The 17,596-nt window shown below is 48.7% G+C and overlaps 1 protein-coding gene across 5 annotated transcripts in view; it reads left to right on the forward strand.

The window, feature by feature from the left end:
• The first annotated feature begins 2,481 nt into the window (after window positions 1-2,481).
• The window catches only part of VTCN1 (V-set domain containing T cell activation inhibitor 1), a 56,208-nt gene continuing 41,093 nt past the window's right edge, over window positions 2,482-17,596 (forward strand). For 2 of the 5 annotated variants that reach the window (XM_070267144.1, XM_070267146.1), the window contains exon 1: window positions 2,857-2,970. Coding sequence is in view for 3 of the 5 variants with exons in the window: in XM_014740145.3 (XP_014595631.1) it covers window positions 2,912-2,943 (32 nt within the window). In the remaining 2 variants the exon portion in view is untranslated. Of the gene's footprint in view, window positions 2,971-17,596 lie in introns of all 5 variants that reach the window. The other 3 variants (XM_014740145.3, XM_070267143.1, XM_070267142.1) reach the window with 3 other exon arrangements.

Genomic DNA, 17,596 nt, shown 5'->3' on the forward strand with positions numbered 1-17,596 from the left:
GTGAGAAGGGGGGACGTGAGAGCAAAATCTGGAGAAGTGGGAGAGGCGAGACCACAGGCGCTGGGGAACCACTGATCGTTTTAACCCAGGAAGTGGTCTGATCAGGTTTGCAGTTTAGAAAGATCGTTCCAGCGGAAGTGGGTAGATTGGCACATATAGAGGCAGACTAGGGGCAGGACAATGAAATAGGAGACTGTTAAATTCACTTCAAATGGGAAATGATGAGGGATAAAGTTAGGTGATGCTACTGGGGATAGAGAGAAGGGGATGGATTTGGGAGTCATAAAGGAGTGTTATGGGCTAAATTGTGTCTTCCCCTGAAAAAATCCATATGTCGAAGTCCTAACCCCCAGTACCTCAGAATGGGATGCATTTGGAGATGGGGTCTTTAAAGAGGCGATTGAGTGAAAGGTCATTAGGGTGGGCTCTAGTCACATGTGGCTGCTGTGCTCATGATTTGGACACAGAGACATACAGAAGGAAGACCATGTGAAGACACACGGAAAAGACAGCCATCTGCAAGCCAAGGAGGGAGGTCTCAGAAGAAACCAAACCTGCTGACACCGTGACCTTGGACTTCTAGCCTCCAGAACTGTGAGGAAATACATTTCTGTTTTTTAAGCCACTCAGTCCGTTTTACTCTGTTATGGTGATAAGGGCAAACTACTATAGGAAGAAGAATCCAGAGATTTGGGGAGTGCACGGAATTGGGGGCGAGGGGAAGGGGGCGTAGAGAGTGACTCTCAGCATCCTGACTTGGGCAGTCTGGCCTGTGATGCTGCTGCTTTCCCAGAGGTGTAACCCAGGAGCAGCAGTGAGGTTAGAGATGGAAGATGGTGCATTCCAGCTCGGACATGTTCAGTTTGTGGTCCCTGTGCGACAGCGAGGGGTGATGTCCACTAAGCAGCTGGATGCGCAGGGCTGGGGCTCAGTCGGGAGGCACGGGCCGGAGACGCAGATAGCGGGATCTGCAGACACAGGTACAGTTGAGGCAGAGGAATGGATCTGTGTGTTGTCATTAGAGAAGGCAGAGGACAGAATCACAGAGAATCATTTATGGGAAAAGTGAAGGGAGAAGGCCTGGGCACAGGACAGAGCGGGAGGCATTAGCAGGACAGTCTCAGAGAAGAAAGTGTCAAGAGAGGCTCTCAAATGCTGGAGAGATGGATGTATCAAAAGACTATCTCTACACTCACACACAAGTATACGTCACGCTACCAATTTGCAATACTGGTCTGTTTGCAACGGCTTTTCCATTATTTTCTGTGCACTGGTCTTCAGGTGTTGGAGTCAGAACCAGAGCAATATCCATTTCTTCTGCAGAGGCAGCAGAATGCTTTTAGCTCTCTATCTCTGCCTGATGGGGCTTGTCTTTGTGGCGAGTGGGCTCTCCCAGCCATCCTCCTGACAGAAGCTGCCCGTCGGTCACTTAATCCGTCACTCTGAGGCATCTCAGCAGGCTGATTGTCTGGGTTTCTCCTGTAGGATCTGCCTTCGCCCATCCCGTAGTGATGATGGATGACTGGAGGAGAGAGACTCGGTGGCTCGCCTCCAGGGTGTTTGAGGTGAGGCTGGTCTTTGTAAGGCTCATCGAGGAGTCAGGCAGAAACCCTGCGCCTGTGGGGAAGAGTCAGATGTATAGGAATTATCGAAATCCCTGCTCCCGCTTCCCCCAGCTCCCCAGACCGAGAGGGACCCAGTTAGCTAACGGGCACTTCACGGGGTCCAGGTGTGGCCGCTTGACTTACTCTGGAGAAAGGGAAGGCCCATGGAGCCCCTGTCATGTGCTCCTCGCTCCAGCCAGTAAGAGGCGCCTTGAAGAAAGGCAGTTTCCCCAGAGTCACAGGGTTAATCGGGAACCAGGATTCGGACCCAGCCCCAGTTGACTCCAAAGATCTCTCCTGTTGAGTTACCCCCACTCCATTGTCCTCCTCACACCAGCTTCTCCCTTCCCTTCCCAGCTCCCGTTCCCACTTATTCCAGCAGCCATGCACCCACGCGGGAACCCTTCTGCTGAAGTCCTGGAGCTCCTTCACCCCGAAACAAACACAGCAGGCAGCCCGCCAGCAGAGGTTTAGCAGCCAGTCCTCCTCCGGGGTGTGGTGGGAACAGCATGAAGGGAGCCAGCTTTATGCCTTAAGAACTTCTGTCTCAGTGGAAATCTGAGAGCTGGATGAAATGTCAGAGATGGGTTTTTCTAACCCACTCACTCGAAGGCAATAGCTTGTACGTGATACACGTTCTGGGTCTTTTGGAATCTCAGAAAAACTGTGAGGCAGACAGGGCGGGCCCTCTCACGCTTTTACTGAAATGAAACCAAAAGAGTTCTGCCCACCCCGCTGGGCAGTCCCGGGGGCCCGAGGCGAGCTCAGTCCCCAGTGACAAACTCAGGGCTCTCGTCATTTTGGCCCACAGCCTTTCTGAGGCCCCTCCGCATGAGTCTCCACGAGAGACCCCACAGCAGTGACCCACCCTCCGTCTGAGCACCAGCAGGAATGGGCCTCCCAGCCTCCCAGGTTCCTGGACCAGCCCCAACTTTGAGCTGTTCCAGTCATTTCTTGTTTTGAGAGTAAATCTCCTCCCTCGCGCTCCCTTCCACAGAGTCAGGAGGAAAGAGGTGTGCGGGATACAAGCCCCGGAGAGGGCCCTGGGCGGCTTTTCCTCGCACCCTCTACCTGACTCAGGGCTTGGCAGGGCAGCTCTGTGCGCCTGGCCTCCCAGGCTGACGGGGAGCCTCTGTGCGTGCAGGGACTCCTGCACAGCGGCGCTGTTTCCTCATACCTGAGCCGTCCACAGCTGCACACACCACTCCCGGCCTGAGCACACTATTTAAGGCCAGCACGCCGGCACTGCTGTGAGTCACGGCACCTGGAAGGCGGCGGCAGCTCCTCTCCCCCAGCGCCCAGCGCCCATGGCTTCCCCGGGGCAGATCATCTTCTGGAGGTAGTGCGCTCTTCTCTCTCCTTACAGGTGAAGGGAACAGGGGCGAGGTCTGTTGGGGGGTGCTGAGGACTGCTGGGCTGTCCCATAGGTCCCCACCTGATGCAGCATTGGGCTTGCCAGAGCCTGGCCAGACAAGAGCCTAACTGGCCTCCAGTGAACATCACATCCCGGCCACTTGGGGCACCTGTTCAGGGTAAGGTGGGTCTTCAGCTGCTGAAGGGCTGAAACCTGCCGGGGCAGCTCTGAACCAAGGAGTGTGTGTGCCAGGAGCTCCAGTGAGACATCAGGTTCTGGAGGGGGCAGGGGTGCACTGAGCAGGGTGGCGTGGGGCTACTTGGTGGGATGGAAGGGAATCAATGACTGATGATGGGTGGGATGCAGAGGGACCCTCTATAGAGCCCCCAGGATAACGGGGTGAGCCTGCTTTGACTCTTCTCTGTGGGTGTGACTTCTTGGTACTGCTGAGCAGCTCACACCCACACCCCTCCTCCATGCCCCAGCTGGAGCATGGGGTCTCCAGTTTTCCGGGGAGCTCCTTGGAGAGGAGACCCCTGCTGCTGCCCCCGCTGCCGAGAAAACAGACCTTTGCTGAAGGGCAGCATCTGCCCACCCTGGAGGGCTGGGACGGGGTTGGGGAAGGACAAATAAAGAAACAACAGGAGAGGAGTGAGCGGACTGTGTAAAATGCTGTGGTGCAAATAGATGGGTAGAGCAGAGAGGAGGGTGGGTATTCAGAGGATTGAAGGGACCAGCCTAACCCCCTAGAGATGAAGAAAGTCCCATCCCTTGCCTTTTGCTCCTCTCACTTGTCTACCTCTAGTTGCCAGGCATCACTTACCTTCCTGGCAGGAAAGAGATGGAAAGTGGAGGAAGGGTTTTCCGGAAGTGGTTGGTGATTCAATGTTGGTCACAACTCACGATGGTGTTTAGGAAGACCGGCGCATGTTGGTTCTAGGGGTTGTTTCTGTCTTTCCAGTGAAAGGAAAAGGAGGGAGGGAAGGAGGGATGGAGGGAGGAATGGAAAACTCAGATTAACAGTGAAAAAAGTTTATGAAGAGACTGAGAGAATGTCACTTCCCAGAAGTAGCCTAGAAAATTCTCTTCCTTAGAACAAAACGTCAGCTCCCTTGCTCATGTCCATCTGAAATGGCCCGTCCTGCAGCAGGTGCTGGGGAGACACTGCATGACCAACAGGGCTGTTGAGCCGCACTCCCCTTCCTGTGCCCCAAGGACACTCTGCTCCCTGGAGAAACACCAGGCAGGGGGCTGCTATTAGGACTTCTCTGCCCTGCAAGAATGTCCCAAGGAGCTCTAGTCAGAGGAACCAGTGTGTTGCCAGCACCTTCTGTCTCTGTGCCCTGGGCTAGGTGCCTTACAGTAAGTAGCCTATTTTAATCCTCAGCCTGTGAGGGTTAATTATCACCTCAGAGAAGTTTACTCATGTGCTCCAGGCCACACAGCGTCGAAGGGGCAGGGCAGCCTTTAAATCCACTCAACCTAGTTCTGAAACCCAAGCTCTCTGCCCTGAGCCACATTTGCCTCCACTCCCTGCCCGGCCAGGCTCCTCCGCCCCCCTTCTCCATTCCTTGGTTCCATAGATGTGAAACACTCCCCATGCAACAAGTGGCTCTGTTGTTCCAAGGATGGACTGTGGGCTTTCTAATAATACATTACAACCAGCCTGACTGGTTTTGTGGGAGGATTAGCAGGAGGTGGGTGTTCAAAAGGTGGATTCCCCTACCCTTCAGAGACCATCGGAATCCACAGAGGTTCCTCTTGTTGGCCCCAGCATGCCTCCTTAGCTATTCACGCTGTGCAGTTGCAAAAGCAGTCATCAGCCACAAAGGCGGCAGATTCCTTGTACAAAGAGGCTGCCAGGAAGACGGTCAATGGGCAGGCTTGGTGGGAAGCTGGGTCTGGAGAGCTTGTCCCAGGGATGCAGGTGGAGCCCACCTGAGGGAACCCAGTGTCCACTCTTGGCCCTAACAAACCCTCTTTCTTTGCCATAATTCTTTAATTCATAATAATATCTTATACTGAGGTGATCGTGACCATTGGTGACGTGGGACAGCTCATGAAAGGGCCTGCCATCTTCTGCAGACCTAGTGGATTGTTCTCTTAAATAACTACCAGAGAGCTTGATACCTTCAAATCTCACACTCAACATGCATGTCACTCGGGGATAGAGTGCTGGGGTGCAGTGTCCCCCATACCTGAGATCCTTGGTACTCTCCTCCCCTCCACCCATCGTGGCTGGCGATGGCAGCAGCATTCACTCCTGGAACATTTGTTGAGGGCCTGCTAGGAGTCCAGGGGTGGAAAAGCCATGACCCTTGCTCTGAAAGGGTTACATTCAGGTCAACAACATTAACTGAGCACCTACTAAGTGCTGCACATTGGACACGGCATGAGGCAAAGGCAGCTAAGACACTGACGAGATTATGGCCTAACAGGGGAGAAAGCCTCCCAAAGAGATAATCCCAACATGCCATTCAGAAGTCCTGAGATATTAAGAGCAGGATGCAACAGGAGCACTTCCGTAACCTGAGGCTTTAAGGAAGGTTTCCCGAGCCAAATGATGGCTGCGCTAAGTCCGGAAGGATGAGTTAGAGTGATCCAGGTGAAGAAGGGTAGAGAGGACACTCTAGGCAGAGAATGGAATAGAACAGAACTAAAATAGAACAGACTAGAACTCATGATCCAGCATGGGGTGTTGGAAAGCTAGAAGCCACTCTGTATCATCATCGGAGCAGGAAGTCTGCGGAGCGGTGGAGCCAGATTATGCTGGGCCTGATCTACCAGACTCAGAGCTAGGAATTTGTTGTGGGTGAAGAGGAGCCATGGAAGGCTTTCAGGCAGAGGAATCTTGGTGGTTTTCATCTTAGGTGGGTTACTCCAGAGGCAACATGGAGGACGGATATGAGGGCAGTGAGCCAGAGGCAAGAAGAAACAGCTGGGAAACAGTTGCAGTTAGAAGTATAAGGAACGAAGGGACCTGAAATAGAGAATGATGGAAGAGATCTAGACGGGGGGAAATCCATTCAGGAAACATTTATGACTTAAAAATGGTGATATTTGATAAATGAATGGAGGAGCAGGGACGGTTGTGCAGAATAGGAGTAGATGAGGCAAAGGGTGGAGCCTGGAATGACCCCCAAGTTACTGGATTGGACAGAGGGAGTTGGGGAAGAGGGAAAGAGATGAGAACTAGTTAAGTATGGCACATGTTGAATTTGAGTTTCCCTGGGACCTCCAGGTAGAGATGCTCAGAGGGCAACAGAAGGCTTGAGGGTGAAATTGGGAAAGATCAGAGCCAGAGATATCAACCTGGGAGTCAACAGCTCATGGGAAGGGCATGGTCTTCTAAAGGGAGCATGTAGAGGGAGAGGACCAAGGGGCCAGGGATGGGAAGGTGAAGAACATCAACGTTTAAGGGAGGGCAGGGGAAGAAGAGTCAAAGAAAGAGCTGAGAGTAAATGGTGGGAGAGGTAGGAAGAGACCAGGCTAGAGAAACCTCATGGTTGTCAATCAAGCAGAGTTTCATGGAGCACCCAGGGCTGGTAGGGGTGTCATACAGGCCCAGTCAGACATGGCGCTGATGGGGAGATCCAGACAAGCATATGGCCTGTGCAGCATTTAAGCAGAACTCACATAGCTTTGCCCAGAAAGTGAGGGGGACATGCTGCCAAGTATCCCCTGCACCCAAATGAGGCCAAGAGGGGCCAGGGATCCTCTGAGTCTAGGCAGAAAGAGGGCTCATGGGTGCATTGAGTGTCCACATTCAGCAGAGAGCATCAGATAGCTGTGCTGTGAGCTCTCCTTCCAGAAAGCGGAGACACAAGCTAAAGCAGAAGTGAGGCCCAATTGGCACAAATTTGAAATTGTTATTCTCCTTTCCTTCCTTGCTTCCATCCCTCCCTCCCATCCTCCCTCCTTCTTTCTTTTCTTCCTTCCTTCCTTCCTTGCTTGCTTCCTTCCTTCCTTTTCCCTGGATTCTTCATCTGGCCCATTCTATCTCTTCTATCTGAAGAGAGCTCTTTGGGGCCTTTAAGATTGGGCAGAATCACCAGCAACAATAGGATTGATGAAGACATGTCAAAGGAAGGAAGCCGCTGGGTAGAGAAAGAGCATGAGTCTTTCTACCAGAGGAAGGTGGATGAAACAGAGAATGAAGGAGGCTAGAACAAGAAGGCTCAGGGAGCTTTGTTCTGGAAGCTTGGCTCCCCATTGCCCCCAAATTTTCAAGCTGGTGGCTGGCTCAGACACACTAGACCTTGATGGCCAGAGAAAATGGCAAAATAATGAAAGTTTGCCTGGTGAGAAAATCTTACCATCAGAGGCCTGGCTTAGGGAGGATCTCAGCACAGGCCATGTTGACACTTGAAACCCCACTGATATATGACAAGATGGGTCCAACTTTCAGACCCTCTGAGCCTATACAATCTGAGGCTTCAGGCCCTTCAGAGCCCATCCACATGAACAGGACAGGAAGCTGGAAAACGAGATACATTGCACACTGGAAGAAAAGATTAAACAGGTGGCACCTGTGCTCCTGCCCCCATCAGGGAAACATTATCTTCTAAGCATGGCCCTCTGTCCCCGTCTCCAGCTATTGCAATGCTACTCATTTCTTTCAACATTCAGCTGAAATGCCACTTCTACTTTGAAGTCTTCCTGGATCTTTCTAATTACAATTAATTGCTCCTCTTCTGTTTGTTGTTGGCCACATTGACGAATATCTGTTCCTAGTACCTGACTATTTCCCTCAGTGGGGTTAGCTCCTCGAGTGTCTGGACTGGGTCTGGTTCACTGTTGGAGTGAGGCAGTGTAGCATCATGGCTACACATTTGGGCTCTGGAAGCAGATTGCCTGGGTTCAAACCCTCACGCCACCTTGCACACTTACCCTCTTGAGCCTCAGTTTTCCTATCTATAAAATGGGCTGATAATAGTACCTAACTCCTGGGGTTGTGTGAATGACACGTGACAGTCATGTGCCTGGGACAGAGAGCCCTGTAAATGCTAGCTATTGCTAGAGTCACTATTTGCAATCTCTCTATAATGCTGGATACACGGCTGGCTCTCCAGAAGATCTTGTTGACCTCAACTCCATGACTCATTGTCTCTCCTATCCCTGAAATAGGTATTCCGGTGATGTATACTTTGCATGAACTGCCACTAGAGTCTCTTAAAGACGACTAACTCTAATGACACTCTGGAGAATATTCATAGAGTTTTCCAGATTCTTGTTTTGAAGAAAAAAAAAAATCAAGTCCACGCCACCTTTTGTTGTCTGTGAGTCTGCGAAACAACCCTTCTCTAAACCTGAGGATGACTAGGCCTCAGAATAAATAAATGGCTCTGCCAGTAGGAAGCGTTAAGGGTGGTGAGGTGAGCCTGGGAGGTCCTTGTGAACCAGCTCAGTGTCTAGATCTTCCTGATGGGCATTGCTGATGTCAAGAGCCGCACCTTCAGGGGGCAGTGGGAACTGTCCAGCTGTGACCAAGCACTTGGTAATGGCTAATTAGCTAAACCGCCCTACACTCCTAATTATCTCTTTTTCAGATGCAAATGTGGAGGCAAGAGACTTGCTCAATGTCTCCCAGCCAGCCAATGGCAGGAAGCAACAAGCTAGACCTCTATGCCACATTTATGAGAAAATTACCTTTCTAATCAGCTCTGCCTCACTTGGAACCATCACTCTGGAACTTTACGCTCTGCCGTTTAAAGCAGAACCCAAGTCATTACTGGCAAAACTCACCTCCTCAGGGACCAGTGACTGCCAGGGCAGAATTCTTAGCTGGCAGAGGAGAGAGCTGTCCCCAGAACAGACTAGAGCCTGTGGATTATCAGCCGCTGGTCTGTGTTGTTTCAAGTAGCTACTCTAGAGGGGGGAGTGCAGGAATAAGAAGTGGCTGTGGTCTCCCTGCATCTGAGAGACCAAAGCTTCATCCATATCTACCTCTGACATAAGAAAAAATGGAAATAATGTCGGTACTGGAGTTAGTCTGACCTGTGTTCACATTCTAGCTCTCCACTTCCTAGCTGGGTGACCTCAAGTAAGTTACTTAACCTCTCTGTGCCTTCATTTCCTCCTCCATAAATTGGGGTTAATAATAGCACCTACCTCAGAGTTGTGGGAAGACTAAATGAGTTCATATATGTGAAGTGTTCAGAGCAGCTCCTTGCACATAGCACTTTATGTGTTAGTTACTCTTATTCAACATTTCCCTCCCATTGTTTTTACAGAATAACAAAGTGACTTTGGGGAGGGAGATGAATGACAAGTTCGACAGTAGCAGCTAGGTTTAAGGGATCTTAGTACTAAAATTCTTCTGGAATTTCAGTGGACTTGAGATACCTTCTTTTCTAGTCCATGTTCTGTGAGATAACAGAAAAATCCTGGGCCGCCTGAGATGGTAACACTCGCTGGATACTCAAAGTTCATTCTCCTGACCTGCAGCAGTAGCATCGCCTAGGCCTGTTAGAAATACCGATTCCCAGGCCCCCTGCAGACCCACTGAACCCGGCACTCCAGGCTGGGGCCTAGCAGCATGTTTTCACACGCCTGTGTGCTTCTGATGTGCACAAATTCCAGAAGCGCCACATTCGCCTCCTCTCTGGGCTCCTGCATTCCTCAAGGGAAGCACAAAGATTCAATCCAGATGGAGATAATTTCACCCAGGATCCTTTATCATTCACATGTCTCCTTCAGACATGTTCTAAAGAGGGACAGATGGGCCTTAATGAAAACGAAGGAAAAGACAGGAAGTTTCTCCAGGTAAGAAGCCCAGGTGATATTTCTCTGTATATTAGCGCTACATAACCCCAACCATCTACCTAGAATGTTTGAGATTTACTAACACATCTCTTCCAAATGTATTCTTGCTGCTCCCAGCATGGCAATAATGGGAGAAAGGGCAGCCGGTTTCCTATCTTTCTTTCTCTGCAGATTTAGAATGAAAAATTTCATAGAATAAAAACCATGAAAGATTTAAGAGACAGAGAGAGCATCCATCAAATTTAGGAGTATCGGATTGTCTCTTTCAGCTTCCTAGGGCTCTCACTGTGTTCCCTTCCACCCCCTACCCAAATGGCCATTTCCCACCTCTCTTCTCTTCAATCCTCTTGCCAGCCCCCCTCCCTCCCGCCACAGTCTCAGATGATTATCTTGCTTTATCCTTTACTGAGAAAGCAGGAGCCAGCAGACTGGTACTCCTTCATCCTTTCACTTCAAAACTCCCTGCTACACTCATCTGTGCCCTTTTTCTCTGCCTCCCTTCCTGGTAACAAAGGACGAGCCCAGCTCCTATCAAACAGCAACCTCTGTGTGCCCTGGATTCATCCCATCTCACCTCCTCCGGCCAGCGTCATCAATCTCTCCTCTGCTCCTCTCTTATCCCTATCAGCACACACCCCACACGCCAGTGTTTTCTGTCTTAAAGAAAAACCCTCTCTTGGCCCCACCACCCCTCTAGCTCCCACCCCATCTCTTTTGCCTGCTCAGCAAACGTTGAAAGAGCTGTCAGGAGTTACTGATCTTACTGATTTGCAGGCCTCATAGAGGGACTGTGATGTGGTTCCCAGCACAGACTGGAGCCAGGCTGCCTGGGCACAATCCCGGCTCTGCCACTTTCTAGTCCTGTGGCCTTGGGCAGGTTATTTATCCTCTCAGTGCCTGGGTTCCTCATCTGTAAAATGGGGATAACATTAGAGTTTACATCATAAGAGTGTGAGAATTACATGAGTTAATACAGATAAAGCACTTAGCAGACACTTACTGTAAACCACGTGTTCTTCTATTTTTCTCTCCTCAATTTACTCCAGTCGGATTTTGTCCCCACTATAGCAAGATATTGCTGCTATCCATGTCAAATCTACTGCTGACTTCTCTGATCTTATCTCACTTGTTTCCACAACAGCATTCAACACAGACGTCCCACGACCACCTTCTTGAAACACTTTCTTCTCTTGGTTTCCAAGACACTAAACTCTCCTGATTTCCCGCCTGCCCCACTCCCCCTCTGATGCTGGTCTGGTCCCCTGGAGTTGGCCTCTTCTTCCGTCTGCCTGGCCCAGGTCTGGTGATAGCTGCTTCCCTCCTCTGCTGCCCCACACAACTCGAAACCACCGGCCCTGCCTCCAGGGCACCTCTGTACAAGGACATATCCTTTCATTCACTTCCGATATGAGTGATTGGCTCTACCCTTTGCCAAAAAGCCTCAGGTGCAGGAAGAGAATATAGCAGAATAGGGAAATGATCGCTTAGAGTGTCTGGTGTAAGCTTTGGCATCGGGTTAAAGTCCTATAAGGCATGGTGGGGTGAGTCTGTATTAGCAAGCGCTGTGGGGAGGGAACTGCTTCTAGGCCCCAGAGGAGCCCTTGAAGCTGGGGTAAGGATTCCAGGCAGGTCCTGGTGGCAGCCCTGCAGCAGGGCACAGTTAGACAAACTATCACTCCAGTCGAGAGGAAGCCCATCTTTGGTTTCAGCATCTGCCTGTCCAGAGAAACTGCTTCCTATCTTCTTCCTTCTTTCTTCCCTTTTGTGAAGAGGAAGCAAGTCTTGGTGATTCTCTTTGCAGCTAAGAGAGAAGTCAGAGTTGACAGAAAAGTCATAGTATCATTCTGGTGGCCTTAGGTCAAGAGGTCTTTGTCTAAAGACCTTAATATAGTCTCATGGCCATTCTGCAAACCCAGCCAAATCTCGCACCCCTATGGCGGTCACCCTTGCCTTGGGCCCCACTCTGTGGGTGCTTCCCTGTAGAGCGGCTCTGTCTGTTGGGTACTTACTCATACCAGCTCCTTCAGGACTGTATACAAGCAATGTTGGGGAAAGGCTTGCAAATCACTGCTGGTCCAGAGCCTAGGAACAAGACTGACTTGGGAGCAGATCAGGGAGAGAGGAAGCAGGGCTCCCAGAGGTCCCTTACACAGAGGGATTCCCTTCCGAGCCCTGGGAGGCGTGCTCCTCACTAACTCTGCCTCCGAGAAGCTGCGGCCCCAGGAGTCTCTCCTGCAGGCTGGGCTCTGCCTCAAGGGTGGACAGGGGAATTCCTCAGCTATGACAACCTCACCTTCTACCAACAGGCTGCTGAGGGGCTGTTGAGGTAACATCCTCAGCAAGACTAGGAAGACATTTCCCATGGACACAGCTTTCTAAATGAGAGCTAGAGCCCCGGGGGAGCCCGCAAAAGTCTGTGGACCCTGTACTCTAGCAGTCATTGTGCACCTGTAATAGGAATGTTTTCTGCTGTTTTCCTTCCCCATTATAAATGTACAGTATTTCTGAAACATTGGGATTCAACGGGTCTTTGAGGCCTTGCTGAGAAAGCTAATCATCATTTATAAATAGCGTTGCTATAAGATCCTGTTTAAAACTTCAAATATCCAATTTAGACAGCAGTCTTTACAAGGTAGCCATTGGGTGCTGGGAATGCTTGTAGATTTGGGGATCTACATGGGTGGGCCGGTCCTTCACCTGGATGGGGAGGCAGAGGGACCCTTCAAGGGGTAATGCTTTATCAGGCCCTTTGGTCTTTGACTCCACCCAGCTCGGTGAGGTACCCAGAGGGACATAATTTACCAAAGTCCTGGCTGGAGGGTCATCTCCTTGATATTCCTCTCCTACCTGAAAAGCATGCGGAGGGGTGCCTTGGGATTTTCCCAGAGTATATTATGGTATGAACTCAAAGCTTAAGGAGTAACTGTTTTTTGCCTTTTGGGTTTTTTTACTGTGAAGTAATATAGTAACATTTAAGGAAATTTTGAAAAAAGGAAACAAAAATTCATCCATGATTCTATCATTGTAAATGACTATTTTCTTGTTTGTTTTTGCCTTTCCCAAGTCCAATTGCAAATAATTTTTACACAGTTATTAATAGTGTACCCTTTCATATTCTGCTTCTTCCATTGAACCTGTGTGTATTAAAATGAAATATTCTAAAGCCACTTTACAGCTAAAAAGATCTTTGTATCTTGATACTGCAACAGTTGTAACTCTACATAGTAATGTGCATTTTTATACTTTTACTGGGTTGGGATGTATCATATTGGGGCCATCCTCCCTGGAAACTCAGCCCCAAGGCCGACAGGACTCTCCTATCTGCCCGCCTCCCATTCTGCTCAGTCCAGTATCCCGTCACATCTGAGCATCATGGGGCCTAAGCAACATGCATGATTCAAGCGTCCAACAGTCTCTGTGTTTCGGTGCCCGAGACAGTGTTCCCCAGAGTCAGTTCTGAGGACAGTGATATTGCAACAAAATTTCCCCCAGAAGAGTTCTACAGGCATGCAAGTTTGGAAGTGCTGAACAGTATGAGGATGGACCATATAAAATTGCCAACGTTCAATTGTTTTTGACATACAAAATGGTCATTCCAAATGGTTCAACCTAATAAAAACTCCTCTGGGACATTCACTAGACAATTAGCGTATTAAAGGCCTAAAGTTAAAGAAATCTGTTTGATTGTGATTGACCCAATGTTATGAAAATGTAATCCTTTTTCAAATAATACTTATCACTATACATCAGGGCACACTTTGGGAAACCAGGGGCTGGAGCAGTTATGAAAGAACAGAACTATGAAAATGCAGCAAAGAAGTACGTTAACGTGGGAGCCTGGAGCAGCATCAAGGCCTGAGCAAATGGCCGGGAGAGGAAGGGCAGGCTGGTATTTTCCTTCCTGGGAGTGCTCGCCCATCCCTGAGATCCAAAGCCATCACATTTTTCAGACCTTCCCCTTCTACAGTCATTCTTCCTCGAGGAGCCTCCCTCCAAATAGGCATTTTTGTAATCAACCTCTGCCCTCTTCTCCCTCGTCAAAGTGCAGGGAGGATTCATGAGGTGACATCAGTGGCTCACCCCATATTCCTCAAATGACAGATGTTAAATAAACACGGTAGTATTTTGACTGCCCTCTCATTATTATAACTATTAATTATTCATCTTTTCAGGGTATCATTACCATCCCTGTTCATAGGTGTTCATCTAATTCGTTTACAACTATGATGTGCGTTAAGCTAATCTGCACACAGGGAGGAGACTCAGGCTCGGCTACCGGTGCCTCAGGGAGTGTCTCACACATACTCTATAAGGAATGCGGGGGCCGGCGCTGTGGTTGAGTGGTTAAGTCCGTGCACTCTGCTTCCAGGGCCCAGGGTTCACCAGTTCAGATCCTGGACGCAGACCTCCATACCGCTCATCAAGCCATGCTGTGGTGGCATCCCACATAGAAGAATTAGAATGACCTACAACCAGGATAGACAACTATGTACTGGGGCTTTGGGGAGAAAAAAGAAAAAAGAGGAACATTGGCAACAGATGTTAGCTCAGGGCCAATCTTCCTCACCAAAGAGCATACTTAAAAAAAAAAAGAATGTAGACCCACAGCCAGTTTTGAATTTGTTGTTCTCCAGGCACCAGAGCTAAATGTCCAAGACAGAGAAGGAACTGTTGGATGGGGTAGATTTAGATAGAGTACAGTGAGGCAGTGGCTTGGCCAGGGCTAAATTCTCCATGCTCCCACTGTGTTTTCCCCCCCATTCCATTGTCCCACTGTCTGGAATTCTTCCCATGAGAGAGCTTTTATCAGGGTTGTCAGTCATTCACACTCTGCCTCCGGACACTCTGTGTAGTGACTAGGCATTCTGGCATCGCTCAGCACCTCTGGCCACCTAGCAAGTGTTAGGTGTCGGTAGGAATTAGCTAATACTCTAAGGAAGTGAAAGATGAGACTTGAAAGGTAGGGTGTTGCTTCCCTATGAGAGCACAGAGTTACTTTAAAGTTGTTAATTGTAGTGGGGTGGGGTTTAAATGACATCAAATGGAACCCTAACAGTTTTGTGTCCTGAAATGGAAGGCGCTTCCCACAGTAAGCGTGCCTATGAAGGAAATTCTTGGCCTCTCAGGGGGCTTGCTACAGACACGCAGTTACCAGGAATGGTAAGAAAAGCCTGTTTGATTTCTTGCGATGTAAGTGGAAATGAAGCCTTTGACTCAGGCTCACTGAAGGAGCAAACGTGGATGAGGCTTGAACAGGCCACGTCACCTTTTAGATCCTCACCTCTCATTTGTCGTCTATCCAAAACTGTCAGATAATCTTAATAACACATCCCGAGAGCTCTGAGAGCAGAGGGAAGGGAAGCGGCACTCCTCCTTCTTTTGAGCTGAGTGAGAGATTTGGAACCAGAGGCCTGATTTGACTTCCCTCTCCACATTTATTGTGTGTGACCCTATGCCAGTCACTTAATTTCTCTTGCTAAGTAAGGACAGTCAATAGACCTCCCAGAACTGCCTCGAGGATCAAAGTTGATAAGGTACAAAAGATGATCATGACGTGACATTGATGGCAATGCTCAGCTCTCTTGTATGGCCTGACGTGTCTACATCTTTAATTGAGAAGCTGCCTTCCCACTGGGAGAAAATAACTTGTAAAGAGTACCAAGACTCATATACCCTGGACTTTAAAATAGGCAGAAGTATGAAAAGCACTGGTCATACGTGTCTCATTGTTCATTTCCCTTTGGGTTCAGCTTCCGGAAAGTCTGTCTGTATCAGGGATGTAACCTGACATTTTAGATCTCTTGGCCAGTAAGTTATGTCAATTCTGGGGTTGGCCCTCTTGTAGGATCACCACACAGTCCCACAACCTCATAATCATGGTCTCCGATGTTGAGTTCCTTCCGTGTGTCAGCACACTTCTACAAATTCTGCATACATTACTGATTCATTAAACAAATATTTATTGATCATCTACTTTGCACCTGACACCAGAGATCCCAGGGTTACAGTCATGTATGAGGTACAGGGCCTACCATTATTTAGGGTACAGACTAGAAGGAGAGATAGATAAATAAACGCACAATTGCTATACAGTATGCTAAGTGCCACCACAGGCCAGTGTCAGAATGCTTTGGAATCTTCTAATCTAGTCTTGATGGTGGTGATTAGAGACTTTCTGGAGGAAGTGGCTTTTAATTTGAGTGGGAATTAGCCAAGCAAGGAGACGTGGGAAGAACATCCAGGCAAAGGGCAAGGCCTGTGAGGTGGGTAGGAACAGGAAGGCAGAGCAGGGACTAGAGCGGCACTTGAAGAGATCAGTAAGCTGGATTGAATCTTCTCAACAACTGAGGAAGGTGGGTCTTATCCTCCTCATTTTGCAGCTGAGTAAATTAAGGCTTAGAATGACATGAGAAAGTGAAGAAGGATGTTTGGGAGGATGCTTAGAAGATGTGCAAATCAACAGATAAAATCAAATTACATTTGAGAACGATTTTCAAATGGCCAAGGGGAAGATGATGAGGTCAGGAAGCCATTTGTTAATGGCGGGCTCTGCTGGGCCCGTGGTGCCCCTTACTTACACTTTTCTCTAGGGATCATCAACCTCACTGTTTATCCATTATCACAAGCGTTTCATACAATATATGCAAAGAGAATTGAAAATAGAGTCTAGATCTCTGTCTCCAAAACCTATGCCCTTCTCTAGTTTAGAAAAAAAAATTTATTTTCAATACTAAGATTAAGTATTTGGAGCGGTTGGGGGACCTGGGCTGGTGACAAGGTGGCTCATATGAAGCAAATCCTTTCAGGCCCAGGGGTTTGGTGGCTGCACTTTGTCAGGAGCCCAGGAGCCCAGCTTTTCAGGAGTCTCAGTGCCAAAACCCAGACTACCATGCCCCACTGCCTTTCTTGAAAAGCCTTTAGAAGTAACACTCGAACGAGTTTGCAGAGAGAAATACTGGCCTGAGAAAGAGGTGCTTTGCTGTTACACAGCTGTCGAGATCTTCACTCCCATGAGGCACCAGAAGCACTTCTTTCCTTAAAGAGCTCCCCCCAAAACTTCTGTGCTTAAGCTGTAGGAGAAGACTACAACTTTGAAAGCTCTTGAACCTGACCAAAACTTCGAAAAAAGATACATCCAGCTACGTTTTCTCATATTTCTAGAATGAGATTTTCTCCTAGACAGATTCCTAGGTCAATAAAATGCTCGACTTTTACGGATTTAGCAAATAAAGTAATTATAGTTTCACTAATGCTGATGCCCAACATAGTGCATTTATTCTAAAAACTTGTTGTCTGAATGTAAATGTTAATTTTCTGAGGCAGAAAGTGTGGGAACTACAAGAGAATCTGTTTAATCTGAGTGGAAGATCCTGTTGGCTTCCCGGTTTTCCATCCATGAGACAAATAAAATTGTAAAGAAGTGAGTTGCAAGCTGGTGGGTTTCACTGGCATTCCCAGAAGCTGTCACACTGGGAAGGAAGTGTTCAGCTTATTTAAAAATTCAGGGGGTTCCTGGTGCTGCTCACCTGGGCTCTCTGGAACTGAGGCTGCCCCTCAGTCATCACCTGGGGGCAGCTTGTGAACAGCCTACCCAGCTACGAGGAACATGGCTGCTCACTTTGAAGAAAAACGAGTTACATATAATTTCTAGCACACATGCTTTGGGCCCTGGCTCTTCCTGTGAGAACTCGATGGAAAGTGCAAACCACTGACCCAGGGAACTGGGCTGTAAGTGAAGAGCTTCCTGGGAGCATCAAATTGAAAGGTGCCTATTCACCTGCCATCTAACAGAGGGTTAGGTCAACTTAAAGAAAATAAAGTATTGTTTTCTTTTTAAAAATGTTTTCCTATTGTTTGTTTTACAAAAGTAATA

The sequence above is a fragment of the Equus caballus genome, chromosome 5 (assembly GCF_041296265.1).
Source record: "Equus caballus isolate H_3958 breed thoroughbred chromosome 5, TB-T2T, whole genome shotgun sequence".
NCBI lineage: Eukaryota > Metazoa > Chordata > Mammalia > Perissodactyla > Equidae > Equus > Equus caballus.